At 43.6% G+C, this 23,043-nt stretch overlaps 1 protein-coding gene across 6 annotated transcripts in view; it reads right to left on the reverse strand.

Annotated features, from left to right (window-relative positions):
* The window catches only part of LOC109895597 (semaphorin-6A), a 92,573-nt gene that overhangs the window by 26,567 nt on the left and 42,963 nt on the right, over positions 1-23,043 (reverse strand). For all 6 annotated transcript variants that reach the window (XM_020489430.2, XM_031830453.1, XM_031830452.1 and 3 more), the window contains exons 4-9: positions 14,713-14,773; positions 14,013-14,075; positions 13,447-13,548; positions 10,654-10,744; positions 1,820-1,939; positions 1,302-1,390 (exon numbers count right to left, since the gene is read on the reverse strand). In XM_020489430.2, the coding sequence (XP_020345019.1) occupies positions 1,302-1,390; positions 1,820-1,939; positions 10,654-10,744; positions 13,447-13,548; positions 14,013-14,075; positions 14,713-14,773 (526 nt within the window). The remainder of the gene's footprint in view (positions 1-1,301; positions 1,391-1,819; positions 1,940-10,653; positions 10,745-13,446; positions 13,549-14,012; positions 14,076-14,712; positions 14,774-23,043) is intronic.

Here is a 23,043-nt window from a genome sequence, read left to right on the forward strand (position 1 = left end):
AACAGCTCGTGGCTGGGGTGTGTGGGGTCCTTGATGATCCTGCGGGCCTTCCTCAGGAACTGTTTGGATAGGTGGGAGCACGGTTACAGTAAGGGCCTTGTGGTCACGTACCAGGCCGTGATGCAACTGGTCAGGACGCTGTTGATGGTGCAGCAGTAGTATTTAGAGAGGACCCGGGGTGGCATGCTTAATTTCTTCAGCCGCCTTAGGAAGTAGAGACGCTGTTGCGCCCTCTTGACCAGAGTGGTCCATGACATGTCCTCGGTGTCCACACCGAGGACCTTAAAACTGCTGACTCACTCCACTGCAGTCCCGTTGATGTGGATCGGGATATGTTCCTTCCTCTGGTTCCTGAAGTCAATAATCAACTCCTATGTTTTGCTGACATTTACACCACACACCTGTTGTCTGGCTGTTCTCCTTATTCCCCAACCAGCTCACTCACAGAAGGTACAGCTTATTACTATTTGCTCTCCATAACTAGGCAAATCTCTTAGACCAGAGCCATGGTCTTGTAAATATGAATCATGCATACATATACAATAGCACACATTATTAATGACTGTGGAACTTCTTACATTTCAGATTGTCAAAAGAAACTCCAGTTCAGCAATCAAAAAGTACCATTCCTCTACCACAAATTATCAACCAAACCACTTTGCGCTCTACTCCACATGCTTCGTTATATTGATATCCCTTTCAAAATTACCAGAGAATTTCACTTGGTATTCATGTGCAGTACAATATGTCAGTCGAAATTGGGTGAATACACCCCCCCCGCCCCCATTTAATCAAAAATATATAACGTTTATATAATTATATAATTTCCTTGTAGGTACCCAATTAAACCTTCTCCATGCAAACTGAAATGAAAGAAATAATCCAAACATCTTTCATATCCCTCTGGTTTAAAACCTTGAATGAAGAATAAAGTAATTTTCCTTTCCTCTCTTTTCCTGTCTGTCTCATTTCGGAGAAAAACTTCGAAACGCTTTGAGGAAACAGCACGAGTGAGCAACAGGTCAAACAGTAGCACGGACATGCAAGTCAGAGAATATATTTAGACTTCAAAATGACTTTCCAGACGGTTTTGTTTTTCAACAATTTTTAGGCCTACATCCTGCAAATGTTTTTCTGTATCAAAAAAGGTTGACCATTTTGGTCTTGCTGAACGCCCTTCCAGATACTTGATACACCCACTTCCTGTTTACTTCCCAAAGCGCTCCCTTTCTCTCCTGTCCAGCAGGAAGTAGCCCTGATTCGAGCAGAAGAAAAGGGACAGACAACCCCAATCAGCTTACCTTTCCCATTGTGTTGTACTCCATGGCAATTTCTCGATAGAAGAAGTAGATGAAATCACCGTAGTTAACTGCCTGTACAAAATACGGCTCTGGGAAAAAAAGAAGGCATATCATCACAAAACAGATCAGACACCCCATTTTACACCCAATACCTAAAGTATCAATCACAGTGTGCAGTGAGGCACAGCCCAGGTACAGCACAGGGAGTAGCTCAATCCATCATCTCTATTAGGGGGCTATTTACATGTTGGGGGGAATGAGGGTTCTCCCCATTCAGTTTTGACAACCTGGTCATGTTTTTTTCGTTCCCAAGGGGCAGCCAATTTCCTGAGTACATAACTGCTATGGGACTGGTTGTGAGAGTGACAGCATCAAATAAAGTGTGTTGCAATAGCAAATCATCTCTCAAATCACCTCCCTTTCACTCTAGCTCTGATTTGTTTTCCAACCCGTCATTCATTGTCCATGTTATCACCTCTTTCAACCCTCAGGTCTATATATCCGATGGCTCTCCTCACCTTTGAGACACTTGGAGTCATGTTTGACAGTGCGCAAAGTTGGGCTATCTCCAAGGCTACGATAAATGACAGCATCAATCGCTAGGAAATCTGTTACTGTTGCGGAGTAGAGCTTTCCATCTGGAGGGAGAAGAGAGAGGGAGAGGGATAAGAAGTCAACCGCCATACCAGTCATGGGCCAAACACACAAACAAACACTCAAAGATGCTGATGTTGATCACTGGATGCACAAACATGTAGAGAAACCAAGACGAGAGAAATGGATACACACAGAAACCTCAGGCTCATTGACAGAAAACAAACAAACACACACACACATGCTCCTCGATGCGAACAGTATCCGCAGCGAGGATGAACTCAGCTCCTCAGGTTCAAATGGATGGCTGCATTGGAAACTTTAACTACATAATTGAACAACATGGTCTCAGAGAAGTGGTGGAAAAAGTACCAAATTGCCATACTAAGTAAAAGTAGATACCTTAATAGAAAGTTACTCAAGTAAAAGTAAAAGTCACCCAGTAAAATATTCCTTGAGTAAAAGTCAAAGTATTGGGTTATACTTAAGTATCAAAAGTAAATGTAATTGCTAAAATATACTTAAGTATCAAACATAAAGGTATAAATCATTTCAAATTCCTTCTATTATGCAAAGCAGGGGGCATCATTTTCTTGTTTTAAAAATGTATGGATAGTCAGGGGCACACTCCAACACTCAGACATGATTGTGTTTAGAAGGCATATTAAGATGGCGCCGGAGAAGAAGTGTGACGTTTTACGTGTCCCCAACCAATTGTTTTTTGTTCGTTTCTTTGCATTGTTAATACTTCTTTTTTTACTTATTTTGTACATAATGTTGCCGCTACCGTCTCTTATGACCGAAAATAACTTCTGGACTTCAGGACTGCGATTACTCACCACAAACTGGCAGAAACCTTTTTTTCCTTTGACGAGTCTGACGAGCCCGATGAGAATGATATACTGCTCTCCCGGGAACAGGCCCAGATCCCCGTGATTTGCGTGAAGCCTTCTGAGAATTTGTAGGCGATCGAATAAACCCCCACTTCATTCCATTCTGCTAGTAAACGTGCAATCTTTATACGCTGTACCAGCAGGATAGAACAGGGGCGTATGGTTAAGATAAGGGGCGACAAACTATGTATTTTTCTAAATAACAGCTGGTGCATGATATCTAAGGAAGTCTTGAGCTATTGCTCACCTGAGGTATTTTTCATAGCTGTTTACATACCACCACAGACTAAGGCTGGCACTAAGACCGCATTGAATGAGTTGTATTCCACCATAAGCAAACAAGAACACGCTCACCCAGAGGTGGTGCTCCTAGTAGCAGGGGACTTTAATGCAGGGACACTTAAATCCGTTTGACCAAATTTCTATCAGCATGTTAAATGTGCAACCAGAGGGGGAAAAAAAACTCTGGACCACCTTTACTCCACACACAGAGATGCATACAAAGCTGTCCCTCGCCCTCCATTTGGCAAATCTGACCATAATTCTATCCTCCTGATTCCTGCTTACAAGCAAACATTAAAGCAGGAAGCAGAAAAATGCTTGAGAGCACCAGCTGTTCCGGAAGACTGTGTGATCACGCTCTGCGCAGCCAATGTATGTAAGACCTTTAAACATGTCAACATTCACAAGGCCGCAGACTGATTACCAAGGCGTGTACTGTGAGCATGCGCTGACCAACTGGAAAGTGTCTTCACTGACATTTTCAACCTCTCCCCACCATAGTCCCTGTGCCCAAGAACACTAAGGTAACCAGCCTAAATGACTACCAACCCTAAATGACTACCAACCCGTAGCACTCACGTCTGTAGCCATGAAGTTCCTTGAAAGGCTAGTCATAGCTCACATCAATACCATTATACCAGAAACATGTACCACTAGCCACTTTAAACAATGCCACTTAATATAATGTTTACATACCCTACATTACTCATCTCATATGTATATACTGTACTCTATGCCATCTACTGCATCTTGCCATCTTTATGTAATACATGTATCACTAGTCACTTTAACTTCTTGGATATAGGGGGCGCTCTTTTAGTTTATGGATAAAAAACGTGCCCGTTTTAAGCGCAATATTTTGTCACGGCAAGATGCTCGACTATGCATATAATTGGCAGCTTTGGAAAGAAAACACTCTAAGGTTTCCAAAACTGCAAAGATATTATCTGTGAGTGCCACAGAACTCATGCTACAGGCGAAACCAAGATGAAACCTCAAACAGGAAATCAGCAGAATTTCTGAGGCTCTGTTTTCCATTGTCTCCTTATATGGCTGTGAATGTGCCATGAACGAGCTTAAGCTTTGTGCCGTTTGTCCAAGGTGTCTGCAGCATTGTGACGTATTTGTAGGCATATCATTGGAAGATTGGCCATAAGAGACTACATTTACCACGGGTCCGCCCGGTGTCCTCCAGGCATTTTCTCCTGGGATTCAGAGGGGAAAGTATACTTCCACGAACGATATATCATCGAAGAGATATGTGAAAAACACCTTGAGGATTGGTTCTAAACAACGTTTGCCATGTTTCAGTCGATATTATGGAGTTAATTTGGAAAAAAGTTCGGCGTTTTGAAGACTGAATTTTTTTTGGTAGCCAAACGTGACGCACCAAACGGAGCAATTTCTCCTAAACAAATCATCTTTCAGGAAAAACGGAGCCTTTGCTATCTAACTGAGAGTCTCCTCAATTGAAAACATCTGAAGTTCTTCAAAGGTAATGATTTTATTTGAATGATTTTCAGTTTTTTGTGAAAATGTTGTCTGCTGATGCTAACGCTAAATGCTATGCTAGCCGCGCTAGCTGTTACACAAATGCTTATTTTGCAATGGTTGAGAAGCATATTTTGAAAATCTGAGATGACAGTGTTGTTAACAAAAGGCTAAGCTTGAGAGCTAGCATATTAATTTCATTTCATTTGCGATTTTCATGAATAGTTAACGCTGTGTTATGCTAATGAGCTGCGGGGATAATTACACTCCTGGATACAGGTTTTTTTCGTAGCTAAACGTGACGCACCAAACGGAGCGATTTCTCCTAAACAAATCATCTTTCAGGAAAAACTGAGCATTTGCTATCTAACTGAGAGTCTCCTCATTGAAAACATCTGAAGTTCTTCAAAGGTAATGATTTTATTTGAATGATTTTCTGTTTTTTGTGAAAATGTTGCCTGCTAATGCTAATGCTAAATGCTACACTAGGTGCGCTAGCTGTTACACAAATGCTTATTTTGCAATGGTTGAGAAGCATATTTTGAAAATCTGAGATGACAGTGTTGTTAACAAAAGGCTACGCTTGAGAGCTAGCATATTCATTTCATTTCTTTTGCGATTTTCATGAATAGTTAACGTTGCGTTATGGTAATGAGCTTGAGGCTGTATTCACGATCCCGGATCCGGGATGGCTCGACGCAACAGGTTAAACAATGCCACTTTTATGTTTTACATACCCTACATTACTCATCTCATATGTATATACTGTACTCGATACCGTCTTCAGCATCTTGCCTATGCCGTTCTGTACCATCACTCATTCATGTATCTTTATGTATATATTCTTCATCCATTTACACTTGTGTGTATAAGGCAGTTGTTGTGAAATTGTTAGATACATGTTGGTTATTACTGCATTGTCGGAACTAGAAGCACAAGCATTTCACTACACTCGCATTAATATCTGCTAACCATGTGTATGTGACAAATGCGATTTGATTTGATTTGAAACCCTAGACCCACTCCAATTTGCATGTCCCCCCAACAGATCCACAGATGATACAATCTCAATTGAACTCCACACTGCCCTTTCCCACCTGGACAAAAGGAACACCTATGTGAAAATTTTATTCAATGACTACATCTCAGCGTTCAATACCACAGTGCTGTCAAAGCTCATCAATAAGCTACAGACCCTGAGACTAAACACCTCCCTCTGCAACTGGATCCTGGACTTCCTGACGGGCCGCGCTCAGGTGGGAAGGGTAGGTAACAACACATCCGGCACGCTGATCCTCAACGCAGGGGCCCCTCAGGGGTTCGTGCTCTATCCCCTCCTGTACTCCCTGTTCACTCATCACTGCACGGCCAGGCACAACTCCAACACCATTAATAAATTTGCCAATGACACAAAAGTGGTAGGCCTGATCACCGACAACGATGAAACCGCCTACAGGGAGAAGGCCAGAGACCTGGCCATGTGGTGCCAGGACAACAACCTCTCCCTCAAAGGGATCAAAACAAAAGAGATGATTGTGGACTACAGGAAATAGAGGACCGAGCACGCCACCATTCTCATCGATGGGGCTGTAGTGGAGCAGGACGAGAGCTTCAAAGTTCCTTGGTGTCCACATCAACAACAAACTAACATGGTCCAAGCACACCAAGACAGTCGGGAAGAGGGCACGACAAAACCTATTCCCCCTCAGGAGACTGAAAAGATTTGTCATGGGTCCTCAGATCCTCAAAAGGTTCTACAGCTGCACCATCGAAAGCATGGATTACATGCTGGTTGCATCACTGCCTGTTATGGCAGCTGCTCGGCCTTCGACCGCAAGGCACTACAGAGGGTAGTGCGAACGGCCCAGTACATCACTGGGGCCAAGCTTCCTGCCATCCAGGACCTCTATACCAGTCAGTGTCAGAGGAAAAATAATGGGCATTATTATGGAGTTGATCCGCCGTTGCTACTATAACAACCTCCACTCTTCTGGCAATGGTTTCCACTAGATGTTGGAACATTGCTGTGGGCACCGGGATCCATTCAGCCACAAGGGCATTAGTGAGGTCGGGCACTGATCTTGGGTGATTAGGTCTGGTTCGCAGTTGGCATTCGAATTCGTCCCAAAGGTGCTCAATGGGGGTAAGGTCAGGGCTCTGTGTAGGCCAGTCAAGTTCTTCCACACCGATCTCGACAAACCATTTCTGTATGGACCTCGCTTTGTGCACGGGGGCATTGTCATGTTGAAACAGGAAAGGGCCTTCCCCAAACTGTTGCCCCAAAGTAGGAAGCACACAATTGTCTAGAATGTCACTGTATGCTGTAGTGTTAAGATTCCCTTCACTGGAACTAAGTGGCCTAGCCCAAACCATGAAACACAGCCCCAGAACTTTATTCCTCCTCAACCAAACTTTACAGTTGGCAATATGCATTGAGGAAGGTAAGCATTATCCTGGCATCTGCCAAACCCAGATTCGTCCGTCGGACTAATAGATGGTGAAGCGAGATTCATCACTCCAGAGAGCACATTTCCACTGCTCCAGAGTCCAATGGCGGCGAGCTTTACACCACTCCAGACGACGCGTGTCATTGCGCATGGTGATCTTAGGCTTGTGTGTGGAAACCCATTTCATGAAGCTCCCAACGAAAAGTTATTGTGCTGACGTTGCTTCCAGAGGCAGTTTGGAACTCTGTAATGAGTGTTGCAACCGAGGACAGGCGATACATTCTGTAACTTTGTGTGGCTTACCACTTCGCGGCTCCTTGACGTTTCCACCTCACAATAGCAGCACTTACAGTTGACCGGGGCAGCTCTAGCAGGGCATACATTTGACGAACTGACTTGTTGGAAAGGTGGCAGCATATGACGGTGCCATCACTCTTCCGTGAGGCCATTCTTCTGCCAATGTTTGTCTATGGAGATTGCATGGCTGAGTGCTCAATTTTATACACCTGTCAGCAACGAGTGTGGCTGAAATAGCCAAATCCACTAATTTCAAGGGGTTTCCACATACTTTTGTAAACTCATGTCCCTTTTTCAGGACCCTGTTTTTCAAACAATATTCGTAAAAATTGAAATAACTTTACAGAGCTTCATTGCATAGTGTTTAAACATGGTTTCATATGCTTATGTTCAATGAATCATAAACAATTAATGAACATGCACCTGTGGAATGGTCGTTAAGACACTAACAGCTTACAGACGGTAGACAATTAATAAGGTCACAGTTATGAAAACTTAGGACACTAAAGAGGCCTTTCTACTGACTCTGAAAAACACCAAAAGAAAGATACCCAGGGTCCCTGTTCATCTGCGTGAACGTGCCTTAGGCATGATGCAAGGAGGCATGAGGACTGCAGATGTGGCCAGGGCAAAAAATTGCTAGGACCGTACTGTGAGACGCGCTACAGGGAGACAGGATGGACAGCTGATCATCCTCACAGTGGCAGACTACATGTAACAACACCTGCACAGGATTGGTACATCCAAACATCACACCTGCGGGATAGGTACAGGATGGCAACAACAACTGCCCGAGTTACACCAGGAATGCACAGTCCCTCCATCAGTGCTCAGACTGTCCGCAATAGGCTGAGAGAGGCTGGACTGAGGGCTTGTAGGCCTGTTGTAAGGCAGGTTCTCACTAGACATCACCGGCAACAACGTCACTTATGGACACAAACCACTGTCGCTGGACCAGACAGCACTGGCAAAAAGTGCTCTTCACTGACGAGTCGCGTTTTTGTCTCACCAGGGGTGATGGTCGGAATCGCGTTTATCATCGAATGTCATTGCAGGCAATCTCGACTCTGTGTGTTACAGGGAAGACATCCTCCTCCCTCATGTGGTACCCTTCCTGCAGGCCCATCCTTCCTGACTTGACCCTCCAGCATGACAATGCCACCAGCCATACTGCTCGTTCTGTGAGTGATTTCCTGCAATACAGGAATGTCAGTGTTCTGACATGGCCAGTGAAGAGCCCGGATCTCAATCCCATTGAGCACGTCTGGGACCTGTTGGATCGGAGGGTGAGGGCTAGGGACAATGCCAAGAGTGGGGTAACAACTCACAGCAAGAACTGGCAAATCTGGTGTAGTCCATGAGGAGGAGATGCACTGCAATACTTAATGCAGCTGGTGGCTACACCAGATACCCCCCTCCCCCCTTTGTTCAGGACACATGATTTAATTTCTGTTAGTCACATGTCTGTGGAACATGTTCAGTTTATGTCTCAGCTGTTGAATCTTGTTATGTTCCTACAAATATTTACACGTTAAGTTTGCTGAAAATAAACGCAGTTAACAGTGAGAGGACGTTTCTTTTTTTGCTGAGTTTATATACAATGTTTCATACGACTTGTAATTCGTAACATATCAAAATGTGTGATGGACATCCACAAATTAATACATACCATACAAAACATAACATATCATACTAAATGGAGGGTCTTGGATTTACATACAGAATAATATGAAATGCCCTGAGACCAGGTTGAATTGAACAAAAACCTCATAAATCGGTTCACAGTGAATATCAATGGGAATGAATCACTAACAGCTCCTCGGTTGGAGGAGTTGAAACCCACCAACGGAAATCTGACTCATTTGGGGTTTCGTCTTTTTGATTCATTTTTAATCCCCACATTCGGGAGAAGATTCAATTTTTTGGGGGTGCAAAACCACTTATTGTGTTTACAAGCTGCCCACAATCTACATCTGCCAAGAAAAAGAGTCTTCCCAGAGTTCAACAATTTGTTCAACAGCATGTAACAGACTGCCACTTATTCCTGACATACTGTACTGTTAGTATATTGATATCAAAATGGGCCACAAAGTATTAAATGCACGGTAGTATACCTAATGCAACCTTGCATTAAAATAGAGAAAGATTCTCCTATCTAGCTAATGTTTAACGACTAAGAGGAAAGGAACATTTGCATAATACATTTAAGTAATTACTGTGAGCCATATTGATACATTGTAAATAAATACACATTCTTGACATAGCATTCATACAAGTGGTGTAATTTCTCTTAGTATTGGATAGAATATGAAGAACTTTAATGTCCCCGAGAGGAAAGTTGTCTTAGACACACAGTACTGCTAAGTGGAGGCTCCTCAGAGGAGGAAGGGGAGGACCATCCTCAGTGAAATTTTTTTTTTTTAAATGGCTAAACATTTAAAATGTTCTCATTTTTAGCTAAACCTATACTAAACCTCTCTCGACCTGTCACGTCACCAAATAATTGTGTAGCTGGAGGACAGCTAGCTTCCATCCTCTTCTGGGTCATTGACTTCAATACAAAACCTAAGAGGCTCATGGTTCTCACTCCCTTCCATAGATTTACACAGTAATTATGACAACTTCCAGAGGACGTCCTCCAACCTACCAGAGCTATTTCAGTATGAACTGACATGTTGTGTCAGTTAACTGTGTTAACGCGTGATCAGAGGTGTATTCATTCCACCGATTCTGTTGAAAAATGTTTCTTAAATGGAAGCAAATGGAACAAAATGGGGATAAACATACATGAATTTGTCCAATAGAAACTCTTGTGTGCAACTCTTGGACTAATGATTACACTCTATATCAGCTAGATGCAGGCAAGAGTGTGCAAGGTGGTATTGAAAGTCAATGGCTGTCCATGTGTCACTGTCTGTGAACTCAAATTTGTCTCTCGACCTGTGTGCATCTACGTTGTAAACTTTCATTCATAGGCTAGGTTGTAGAAACCTCATAATGGGTATAGAGAAAATGTGAGTATCATGTAGTACCCTAAACCTATCGCTGTTACATTGAACTGGGTGAATGGAATATGAATGAAAGTCATCCGATATGCTGTAATAGAAATAAGGCCATGCTCATGAAAAAACAATCGTTCTCCCTCATATTAAACGGCACTGATTGCCAATGGTACTGCTGTATACAAAATAAACACAGTACATTACACACTCAACATAATGTATATACTGCACTCATATTGATGTGGTAATACAAGCTTTAAAAGCCTACGTCATTAGGCTAAAGTGTACCCTATATTTTCCCAGGCCACATCCACATTCCAGTAACAAATTAGTTATGGTCTCTCACCCGCAAACAGGGCGATGTTAGAGTGTTTGGCATCGTATGGGCACCGTGCCATCCCACTGATCTCCTCTCCTAGATGTTCCATGGTATCCATCTACAGTGGGGGAAGGGAAGAAGGTCAGAGGAAAATCCACCCAAAAGCTACCAGTCACCCATCCCATCCCAACCCAACCCAACCCAACCCATCCAAACCCCAACCCAACCCTATCCTCATTGGAAAATGATGTTATTGTGTTAAATATGGCACCATATTTCACACAACATTGCAGCAGTAGTGGCAGTGGCTGAGTATCATATCCGGGTGAAAGGTCAGTTACCTCCCCCATGGGTACCCGTGTCATCCCCAGTAGGCATGAGTCTTTCATAGGCTGAGGTCAAGATCGCTGTATGCTAACAAAGCTAGCATACTCTTGACAAAGACTGCAGCTTGCCAAGAAAGGCGAAGTGCTTACACTGCCCTTTTTGGTCTCTAAACAGGTCATTTTATTTTCTATTCCTGTCTCGGTGGAAACAGCTATCATCTGGCCACTAAAAAGGTCACACACACTCTCACTAAGTGCAGAAAACCCTGCCAGAGAAATAGATGAAGCTGTTTTGGCAGTGAAAATTACTCATGACCTTTTATTAAGACAACTAACACCAGCAGTGGATTTTTCTCTCTGCTATCAAAATATGAATAATTGTATAAACAGAGACACATTTTTTGAGACAGGACATTCCAATTACATTTATTTTCTATTCAAGATATGGCGTAGCTAGTCTGAGGTCACTCATTTCAACTGTATCACTGTGGGTGTTGATGCACTATGCTGTCACTGTGGGTGTTGAGGCACTATGCCTGAGTCTCTTGGACTATCTGTTACTTGGACTGGGTTCTGCTGCAGCATTGGTGGAGGGAGGGAGGCCCCCCTTCTGCCTGTTTAATTTCACAGTGGCAATGACCTCTGTCTACTGTGGGCTTGGCTCTCTGTCAGTGATATATTCCTGCCATTTGAATAGGAGGAAGAGACTCCAAGGCAATTGGGAGACATATGAGGTCAATCCACTATCAAACAGCAAGGAGAAAAGGGATACACAATGATGTTCTTGCTCCTGAAGACATTCTTTTATTTTTCCATAAACAATTAGAAACATGGAAAGCTATACCTAACCTGGAAGATGTTAATTAATTATGAAAATTAATACAAATAGAAAATAAGGACATCTCTAGCATAGCCTTCAGGTGGTTGCTTCCACAGTGGAAATGGGCCTTGAATGTCTATGTTGCTATCCTATAGGGTTTATCACTGCTATGGGAAATCATAGTGTGCACAATTTCAGTACAATGACTCTCCCACTGAGACAGTCACACTCCATTTCTCTGCTGCCTGTCGGGCTAGGGCTGAGGCTTTACACCATGGCTGATCCATATCACCTGGGCCCTCTCAGGACTGTTCCCCTGCTCCGCCCGGCAACATGTGACGTAATGGACACCCATAGAATATCAGGCAGCTAGGGAGGGAGGCTTTATTGCACAAAGCGAGCTGGGCCTTAGCTCAGGGGAGCGGCCCATGGCTGCCAAGGTGTCTGTCTGAGCGGCCCTCAGGAGTGTGTGTGGGGGGTGGGTGGGGAGTGGGGGCATGGGATGTAGCTGCCGTCGACAGCAACATTTGTATAGCCTTCCCCCCTCTGATTAATGTGGGATGAGGTTGGCCCCGAAACAGAAGCTCTTTTCAGGCCTGTCAGGTCATCGAGATGGTGAGGCAAACTGTAGCCAAGGAGGATGCATGCGCACACATACTCTCTCCCCCTAAATCAAAACCAGGCTGAGCATTGAGGAGTGGATGCACCTCAAAAGCCTGGAATCGGTCAGCTGGGAGAGCCTGCCAACGGCCCACAGCCGACAGGCACAGCCTGTTCATTTCACCTCTTCCTCATAACGTTTACACATTTTACAGCGCCACTCGTTAAGTGTTACGGTATGTCAGTGAGGATGTCAGCTTTTCGCAGACAATATACCAGTAATAACCATTAAAAGGGTCTGAAATGGGAGCAGAGGAACTGTAAAACTAACCATGCCTATAAAATTTGGGCATAAATTCTGCATTCTCTAAAGAATGCTCAAGTGAGAACACAAGCCTTTTCTGTGCTTCGTTGAAACCAAAAACCCAATGAAGCAAAGAGTCTTGTTCAGCAGTAAACAACAAATCCCTGATGTCTCTCAACAACACCTTCAAATCAAGTCTACTGTGGCACCAATTTATTTCCCAACATGCCAACAACAACTGCCTTCTAGAGATATCTTTCCTAAGGATGACATATAAGGGGAAAGGAGGATACCTAGTAAACTGAATGCATCCAACTGAATGTGTCTTCCGTATTTAACCCAACCCCTCTGATTCAGAGAGTTGCGGGGGGCTGCCTTAATCAGATGGTGCTCCTCTCTAAAGAAGACAGGCTTAATAATTCTGCCAAAGCCAAAGCCAAAGCCAAAGCCAAATCTTGAAACTATTCCAAAAATGCCTTGACAACTGAGGTGGCCGCCTGTCTTGATTAGAGCATCTTATTTCAATATAACTGCTATGCCTACATGTCAACATAGGTTTACCTGCTTTTAAATCAAACATGACAAACTACACGTAGAAAAAGGGACAGATCTGACCATGGGCTTTTGAAAGTAATCCATCAATGTCCATCTCTCCACATATCTTCTCCTTTACGTCGGACCCATATTGGTGAAATACAGCACTGTGTTGGTGGCATATTCTTAACAGGTGAAGTCAGAGCATGGGTAGTAGGGAGCAATGAGAGCCGTACCTTGTAAGTTCGACAGGAGGGGTTGAAAGCATTTGTTCCGCACACAAACAAGGTGTCATCGTTTTGCTGCAGGAGGACCTTGATGAAATTGTGACATTCATCCTTGGGGAGAAAGGGGATTATTTTTTTTATTGTCTCATTCTTGTGCTGAAAAGAAACGAGAGCGAAACAACATTGACAGCTACGTTCAAAGGAATGAATGATGGCGACTGACTAGTTTACATTCCTGGAATGCGATTAACTGTACTGTATATTATTTGATGAGAATGTCAAATGCACGGAAAACATAACATGAATTACACAATAAAGGAAATGGGTGGATTTGTCCATGCCATAATAAAAAAACAACAGGTAAATATTCATTTCACAATAGAGTATTCATATAGAAGCATTTGAGACAGCAAGGCATTCTGAGGTGGCAGAAGTAGGTTTAAATGAATATGCACATGCATTTTCCTGGTAGGGTCCCATGGGCAAGAAAACCTCCTGGCCCTAGTTATTATTATGTATTCTGTGTACTTCAGTACATTGAGGAGAGGGAGAATAAGTAGATCAGTAGTCTGTACCTTGTGCTTCCCCTTCATTCGGCAGGTGTCCACATCTGCCTGTCTGGACTTCCATGTCAGTTTCTGTGGAGAGTAAATTGATGGGGAATCAATTGAGATCTCTGCTTAGTTACCGTGGTCATCATTCCTCAAGAGAGCCAGAGCCCGGCCCGGAGCACCAGGCAGTCACCTCGCACGATTGGCTGCACTCTGCTTGTGCCCTGTGGGTCCTCTCAAGGCTGCTCTGAAGCCAGCGAGCTGCCATTCCACAGCAGAGTAGCCTCTACTACAGCTACAGTGCAGTGTTAGTGTTTGGAGCCTGGCCACTGATTAAAGACTACTGCTAAACAGGCTCTCAGTGATCAATCTCTCTGTCTCAGTCTCTTTGAGACAGAGAGATTCCGGCTTGCTCTTATTATTTGCCCCAACTAGGTGGATCACACAGACACTGAGGAGACACTGAGGTTGGAGGTTGTTACATATGTCCATACATCTCAGGTTTCTCTCTTGGCCCCGTCCTGCTGACCAGCAATGACGCATGTGGGTTGGTGCCTGATAGGATAACGTGCTTAGTGGGGTCAAGGCGTTGCCGTGTCTCACACCAGGCAAGCCGCTGGAGAGGGACTGGACAGGACGGTCCGCCAGGTAATTAGGCGAGTGTTCGGTATGGTCACCCGGAGGACGGCGCAGAACAACACATCTTCCCCCCCAAAATACTCACCTTGTTGAAAAAGATCTCCTCAGAGTTGACGGTGTCTGTATCCAGCGTGTATATGTGATCCCTGAAAGAGAGGAAATAAGAGAGGCACTCAACAACAACAATTCAACACCAGTAAATCTTAAACAGTTCATATTTGTCTAAACTTTGTTCAAACTGGCAAAAAATAACAATATACAAAGGGGCTATTTACTCTGTCAGACAGAAGCAGTCAACAAAAGTTTACAGTGCTGCTGCCGCCCAGACAAAAGCCTCTTTGTTCATGGGAAAGGTTTGTGGGGGGTGGGGGGTTTTGCCAAGTCACTCGATGCTGTTCAGGTCAATTAAGCATTATGTTCAGCCATAGGAAATCTATACTAACACTCATTAAAGCGCAGACAAGACCTATGCATTTCACTGGTAATCCAGACTTTCCTACCCGCATATGGAACACATAAACTCAGGAGTTAACTACCTTTCTGCCAGACTGTGTTTACTGACCGTGAAGAAAGGCTCTGAGAGTGATTGACAGGCTTGTTTGCGGAGGGAAAGGTGACCGTGCTCAACGCTGCAACCACTTTTGAGATTCATTTTTTTGAGACGACTGTGTGAATATAGTTTAAATATACATTTATTAAACATAAGATTGAGTGTGAGTTTTTGTCACAACCCGGCTTGTGGGAAGTGATAAAAAGCTCTTATAGGACCAGGGCACAAATAATAATATAATAATAATCAATAATTTGCTCTTTATTTAACCATCTTACATATAAAACCTTATTTGTTATTCGAAAATTGTGAATAACTCACCACAGGTTAATGAGAAGGGTGTGCTTGAAAGGATGCACATAACTCTGCAATGTTGGGTTGTATTGGAGAGAATCTCAGTCTTAAATAATTTTCCACACAGTCTGTGCCTGTATCTAGTTTTCATGCTAGTGAGGGCCAAGAATCCACTCTCACATACGTAGGTATGTGGTTGCAAAGGGCATCAGTGTCTTAACAGCGTGATTTGCCAAGGCAGGATACTCTGAGCGCAGCCCAATCCAGAAATCTGGCAGTGGCTTCTGATAAAATGTTCACAGAACCGCTTGTTGCAATTTCGATGAAGCGTTCTTGTTCAGATATCGGTGTGTGGACTGGAGACTGGAGACAGGGCATGAAAGGGATAACGAATCCAGTTGTTTGTGTCATCTGTTTTGGGAAAGTACCTGTGTAATTGCGCACCCATCTCACTCAGGTGCTTCGGTTTATCACATTTGACATTGTCTGTAAGCTTGAGTTAATTTGCACACAAAAAAATCATACAATGATGGAAAGACCTGTGTGTTGTCCTTGACAATGCAGACAGAGTGGAGCTCCAACTTCTTAATCATAGCCTCAATTTTGTCCCGCACATTGAATATAGTTGCGGAGAGTCCCTGTAATCGTAAACTCAGATCATCCAGGCGAGAAAAACATCACCCAGATAGGTCAGTCGTGTGAGAAACTAGGTTAATGTGATTGGATGTTAATTATTTGACTAGGCTATCTATATTTGACATTGTGTTGTAAATTCGCTGAACACTATATGGTTTAATTTGAATTTTGCAGTGAAACGAGCCTACTCAGTCAAGAAAAAAAACTAACCCAAATGTATAGCCCCGTTGGAAAAAATAAATGGACTGTTTGAAAATGTGAAGCAATTGTTTTTAACTAAAATATATATATTTTAAATATATATTTAAAAAAAATTGGAATCACATTTTTATTTGGCGTACCCCCGACGGCATTGCACGTATCCCTGGTTTGGGAATACCTGTCCAAGAGGATAACGTTATGTTATCAGCGCTACGTCGTAAATTAAATCGTTAATCTTGAGAGCGTAGCATTTGGAGAAGCTCCACCCTCTCTCTCTCTCTCTCTCTCTCTCTCTCTCTGCACTCGGAAATCCCGTTCTGTGAGCTTGTATAGCTTACCACCGTGGCTGAGCCATTGTTGCTCCTAGACAACTTACAGTTGACCGGGTCTGCTCTAGCAGGGCCGACATGCTGGAAAGGTGGCATCCTATGACAGTGCCACTAGAAAGTCACTGAGCTCTTCATTTTTGTCTACGGAGATTGCATGGCTGTGTGCTCAATTTTATACACCTGTCAGCAACAGGTGTGGCAGAAATAGACAAATCCACTAATATGAAGGGGTGTCCACATACACTATATATACAAAAGTATCTTCTTTCTGGGAGAAAGTTGACTCTTATCTGCACTGGCAAATAATTTCACTGCACAGCTGCGACAAAAATCTGATTCAAGCTCAGGCCACAGACCATCCTCCTCAAAATGTTCTTCATTAAGATTCTCTGGATTCTCTCTCCACCACATGCTTTGCCTAATTGATCCAAATTGGAGACATTGTTCCAAAAAGTCCATATTTACAATCATTTGCTCCCTCCTGGTGATGTGGCCAGTGTTTTAGAGCCTAGTGATTCTAGCAGTCGAATCAGAGCAGAGCTCCAGCAGAGATAAGACAGAGCCAAGCCAAGCGTCATGCAAACATCCTGGCAGGACAATGCTGGAGCTGTCTCTATGTCAACACCAGCAGTCAAACACTGTCTGCACCTGGGCTCATGTCAGATCAAGTCCCCATTCATTTCCTCCACTAAATATATGGTCGAGCTCTTAAATATACAGCAGGCCAGATCGCCTCTCATCTCCACTGCGCTCTATGTGGTAGTGTAACTTCTAAAATACATCTTCTAAATTTCCATGGTACAGTTTATTAGCTGTGGTATATTGGCCATATATCACAAACACCCAAGGTGCCTTATTGCTATATAGCCATTGTTTGTCATACCCATGGTATACGGTGTGATATACAGTACCACGGCTTTCAGCCAATCAGCATTCAGGGCTCGCACAACCTGTTTTTTTATGTGATATTAATCACTGAGGAGTGGGCTCTGTACTTCCCAAAAATAGGGGCGTAAGAATGTGAGTTGGATGGAAGGTATGTAAATATCTGCACGGCTCTAAACATTGAAAGTTGAAAGTAACGCTTTGGTGTGTCTAGGGGGAAAGAGGAGGACTTGGACATCCAACCATGAGAACAGAGGGGCTTTGTGCTAGGGAATGTCGTTTTCATAACACCCCATTTCTTCTGGGGGGAACTGCAGGCCAGTGCGGTCCATCTGGTGACCCTTTGTGAAACAATCTCGCGCTCGGACGGCAGAAAGGGGGCCCTGATTAGTATGCATCCCACACCTATCGCCTCCAAATGGAACACCCCCCTCCCCATATTCCACCCTCTTCATAACTAGATTATGTGTGGTAGGGGGGCATTGTACATTGTTTCGCTCACATCCCAACACAAGTGTATGGGAGGGTAGAGAGAAAAATGGGCACGATTACACTCAGGAGTGGCTTAAAGAGGAGCCTCATTGAGTATTTTCTGGCTGTCCTTTTGGCCGAGTCTTATTTACATTTTGTACAGGCAGAACACTGCAGTGGAAAAAATTACGGCCTGCTTCTGAGAGGCAGAGGAAGTGTAATCCGCATCATTAACAGGCTTTAACAGGATTTGATGGCGACTAGAATAATTGAGACCCATGCGCCTCCAGTGGGGCAGCCCAAAGATACCCAGGGCACGCAGGCAGACTTTACCATTCCCACCCTTATTGAGGGGCGTAAACAGAGGGTGGGTGCCATTGCCATGGTTAGCGGGAGTTGAGGGCAGGGAATGGTGACTATGCCCAGCATGCGGCATGACCTGGGTCTTGGGGTACCTGCTGGCTGTTATTGGCAGGCTAGCAGTGGCCGGTTGATCGTCTCTGCGGGCAGACACCAGGACAGAGCTTAAGTCTGGGCTAAGCCTCAGTGTCTGCTCTTCATCTGATCACAGAGTCGGCCCTGGTCAGGGCTAGCAAACACACACCCACACAGCAGCACCACAAGAACACACTCAACATACAGCAGGGAGAAGGCCTCTGACAGCCGATGCCAGGCTGAGTATGGGCAGTGCACAGAAGGAGCCAGACTGCCCTATGAACACAAGACGTTGAACATAAATATTTTTGGTTGAAAAGACGTGGAAATATGTATTTTCAACATCTTGTGCTCACTGGGTGGTGATATTAATTCCCAGTTTTATTAGAATTCATGACAACATTGATGTATGCATACTTTAGCTTAGAAATATGGTAAATTAAAGCAGACAAATATTACAGCTATCTCATAATGTCATTGCTCATCACCATGAGAATTACTAGATAGGCCAATGACACAAATTGTTCTTAACTGACTTGCCTAGTTAAATAAAGGTTACATAAATCAAAATAAAATAGACAAAAAAGATATTACTCAAAAGTAAACGATTTGGTTTTCTTCCCATTAAGACTAACAGCTAGTCAAAGAACATGACTGATTCAAATGTGTAATATCCTGGCATGTGGATTATGTCTTTTATAAAAAGGAATTGAGAAAATTATACAGAATATTAAACCAATCCACAACAGACATGAACTAAATGCATAACTATGGAAGAATTAACATATTACAAGCCACAAATGACTAAAGAGAATGACCTAATCAAGATAACTGTTTAAAACTACTCCCAAAAAGACCAAATAATGTCAATTACAGCATATGTTGGAGCTCCAGCATTGCCAAAGATTACGTTTTTTCTCCAGATTAAGACACTTTCATCTATTTACAATTTTGGCAGTGGATATGTTTGCATGTCCTGCTGCTAAAAGAGCTTGTGGTGTTATTGCTAGTGTAAAACAAGAACCAAAAGGATTATACCATTCACAAAATGGCCTGAAACAGAGTTTGGTTTTGGACATGGTTTCCACTGACCATCTGCAGGCTGCACACTGAGATTTCTGGTCTTCAGGCATGGCATAATGGTCATAACACTGGACCCACATCATTGGGCCCTCAACACTGTCCCCACAAAACTGGGCCCTCAACACTGGGCCCTCAACACTGGTCCACAACAGACACATTTCACTGGGTTATGACTATACACCGGCAGCCCAATTCTGGCAAAAGAGCTGATCTGATTGGTCAAAAGACCAATTGTGACCCGATTCAGGAAACTAGGCGTACATCTCACGACTTCACATGAGAGCCTATTGAACATATTTTTAAAAAATGTAAAAAATGTGTTTGTTTTTTTGGCAAAAATGCCAAACGTGAACTTTCATGTGCCTTAATATCAAACTTGTATGTCATCTGTAAATACAAATACAATTTTTTAATTAAGAGCCTAGTTGGTTTAGCCACAGAGAAAGTCAGCAACCTTCCCGCTAGCCATGATTGGCTGAAATAATGAGTGGGCTGGACATGCCGAAAGATGAGTTTGGATTGGTCTGTGGTGTTTGCATCTTGTGTCTATAAAATGAGCTGCTCGTAATAGTATTTTTGAAAGATATAATGTTAGCCATGGAGACCTGCAAATATGCTTCTTCTGCTCTCAATAGCATTGCTGCCCTGAATTTATCAGGCACTATCGACAAAGAACGAATTGCAAAAATCGCTGGATACTTGGATAGTTGGATACTTTTATCTCCCTCACCAACTTCAAACATCTGCTATCTGAGCAGCTAACCGATCGCTGCAGCTGTACATAGTCTATCGGTAAATAGCCCACCCATTTTTACCTACCTCATCCCCATACTGTTTTTATTTATTTACTTTTCTGCTCTTTTGCACACCAATATCTCTACCTGTACATGACCATCTGATCATTTATCACTCCAGTGTGAATCTGCAAAATTGTAATTATTCGCCTACCTCCTCATGCCTTTTGCACACAATGTATATAGACTCCCCTTTTTTTCTACTGTGTTATTGACACTTGTTAATTGTTTACTCCATGTGTAACTCTGTGTTGTCTGTTCACACTGCTATGCTTTATCTTGGCCAGGTTGCAGTTGCAAATGAGAACTTGTTCTCAACTAGCCTACCTGGTTAAATAAAGGTGAAATAAAAATAAAAGGTCAGTGGGAAAAAGTTGTGATGGACTACTTTCTGGACGACGCATGCTGACTTTCTCACACTGAAGATAACACGTTTTGAAATCAGTGCAACACAAAGGGCCAAACAAGCTGTGCAAACTAAACGGAAACAATACAGGATGTCTTATAAAATGGGTTGCAGTCTGCAGTGAAGCTTTCATTCATGTATACCGGTAAGAATCTAGTTAAGGATTCAGATATTAACGTTATACGTTTCTAATTTTGTCAGAAAGTTATTTTCATTGCAAGCTAAAGCTTGCTGTTAGCTAGCCAGCTGGAGTTCGATGGCTGGCTTGCTAACTAACATTAAACCTAACGTTATTTGTTTAACTTTAGCTTGCTATGACAATCGGTTTGTATTGCTAGTAACTCTATGGATTGGGATTATAGTTAATTTTTTAGCTAGCTAATGTAAACGTAACATGTCTAAACGACAGATCCCAAGTTAAAACTTGCTGTTAGCTAGCTAACGTTAGCTGAGGTTAGGTGGCTGGCTTGCTAGCTAACATTAACTTATGTGTATGAGGGGTATGTAACGTTAGTGATGTTTTCTCAGAATGCCATTTTGCATCGCTAGATTTAGCCTAATGTTTGCTAGCTAACATTGAACCTATTGGTTAACTTTAGCTAGCTATGACAATCTGTTTGTATTACTAGTTAAAGCTTGCTGTTAGTGAGCCAGCTGACGTTAGATGTGTGAACTGTGTGAACTGTGTGTAGTGATATCTCAGAAAGCCATTTCGCATCTATTGTACACTGTCAATTAGCAAGACACCCCCAATAAAGGAGTGGTTCTGCAGGTGGGGACCACAGACCACTTCTCAGTTCCTATGCTTCCTGGCTGATGTTTGGGTCACTTTTGAATGCTGGCTGTGCTTTCACTCTAGTGGTAGCATGAGACGGAGTCTCAACCCACACAAGTGGCTCAGGTAGTGCAGCTCATCCAGGATGGGACATCAATGCGAGCTGTGGTAAGAAGGTTTGCTGTGTCTGTCAGCGTAGTGTCCAGAGCATGGAGGCGCTACCAGGAGACAGGCCAGTACATCAGGAGACGTGGAGGAGGCCGTAGGAGGGCAACAACCCAGCAGCAGGACCGCTACCTCCACCTTTGTGCAAGGAGGAGCAGGAGGAGCACTGCCGGAGCCCTGCAAAATGACCGCCAGCAGTCCACAAATGTGCATGTGTCTGCTCAAACGTTCAGAAACAGACTCCATGAGGGTGGTATGAGGGCCCGACGTCCACAGGTGGGGGTTGGCTTACAGCCCAACACCGTGCAGGACGTTTTTCATTTACCAGACCCTGTGCTCTTCACAGATGAAAGCAGGTTCACACTGAGCACATGTGACAGACGTGACAATCTGGAGATGCAGTGGAGAACGTTCTGCTGCCTGTAACATCCTCCAGCATGACCGGTTTGGCGGTGGGTCAGTCATGGTGTGGGGTGGCATTTCTTTGGGGGGCCGCACAGCCCTCCATGTGCTCGCCAGAGGTAGCCTGACTGCCATTAGGTACCGAGATGAGATCCTCAGACCCCTTGTGAGACCATATGCTGGTGCAGTTGGCCCTGGGTTCCTCCTAATGCAAGACAATGCTAGACCTCATGTGGCTGGAGTGTGTCAGCAGTTCCTGCAAGAGGAAGGCATTGATGCTATAGATTGGCCCGCCCGTTCCCCAGACCTGAATCCAATTGAGCACATCTGGGACATCATGTCTCACTCCATCCACCAACCACAGACTGTCCAGGAGTTGGCGGATGCTTTAGTCCAGGTCTGGGAGGAGATCCCTCAGGAGACCACCCGCCACCTCATCAGGAGCATGCCCAGGCGTTGTAGGGAGGTCATATAGGCACGTGGAGGCCACACACACCACTGAGCCTCATTTTGACTTGTTTTAAGGACATTACATCTGTAGTGTGGTTTTCCACTTTAATTTTGAGTGTGACTCCAAATCCAGACCCTCCATGGGTTGATACATTTGATTTCCATTGATCATTTTTGTGTGATTTTGTTGTCAGCACATTCAACTCTGTAAAGAATATTTCATTCATTCAGATTTAAGATGTGTTATTTTAGTGTTCCCTTTATTTTTTTGAGCAGTGTATAATAATGCTAATATATTTGTATCTGGAATTTGTCTTTCGGCATCAATCAGTAGAACACGCCTGACTCAAATCCACCAGTCATACAGTCCACAATAAGAGAGCTGGCACAACCAAAGGCACCAGCGCAGTCATCAATTACATGCACCATTTCTTCACCAACTACGTTGGGAAAACACGTATGGACCTGAATTGTGATAACGGCAGTGGTTTGTCCCTGACTCGTGCTTCGGCCTCATCAAGCAGCGCTTCAGAAAGATCA

Source organism: Oncorhynchus kisutch, linkage group LG8 (genome assembly GCF_002021735.2).
Source record: "Oncorhynchus kisutch isolate 150728-3 linkage group LG8, Okis_V2, whole genome shotgun sequence".
NCBI lineage: Eukaryota > Metazoa > Chordata > Actinopteri > Salmoniformes > Salmonidae > Oncorhynchus > Oncorhynchus kisutch.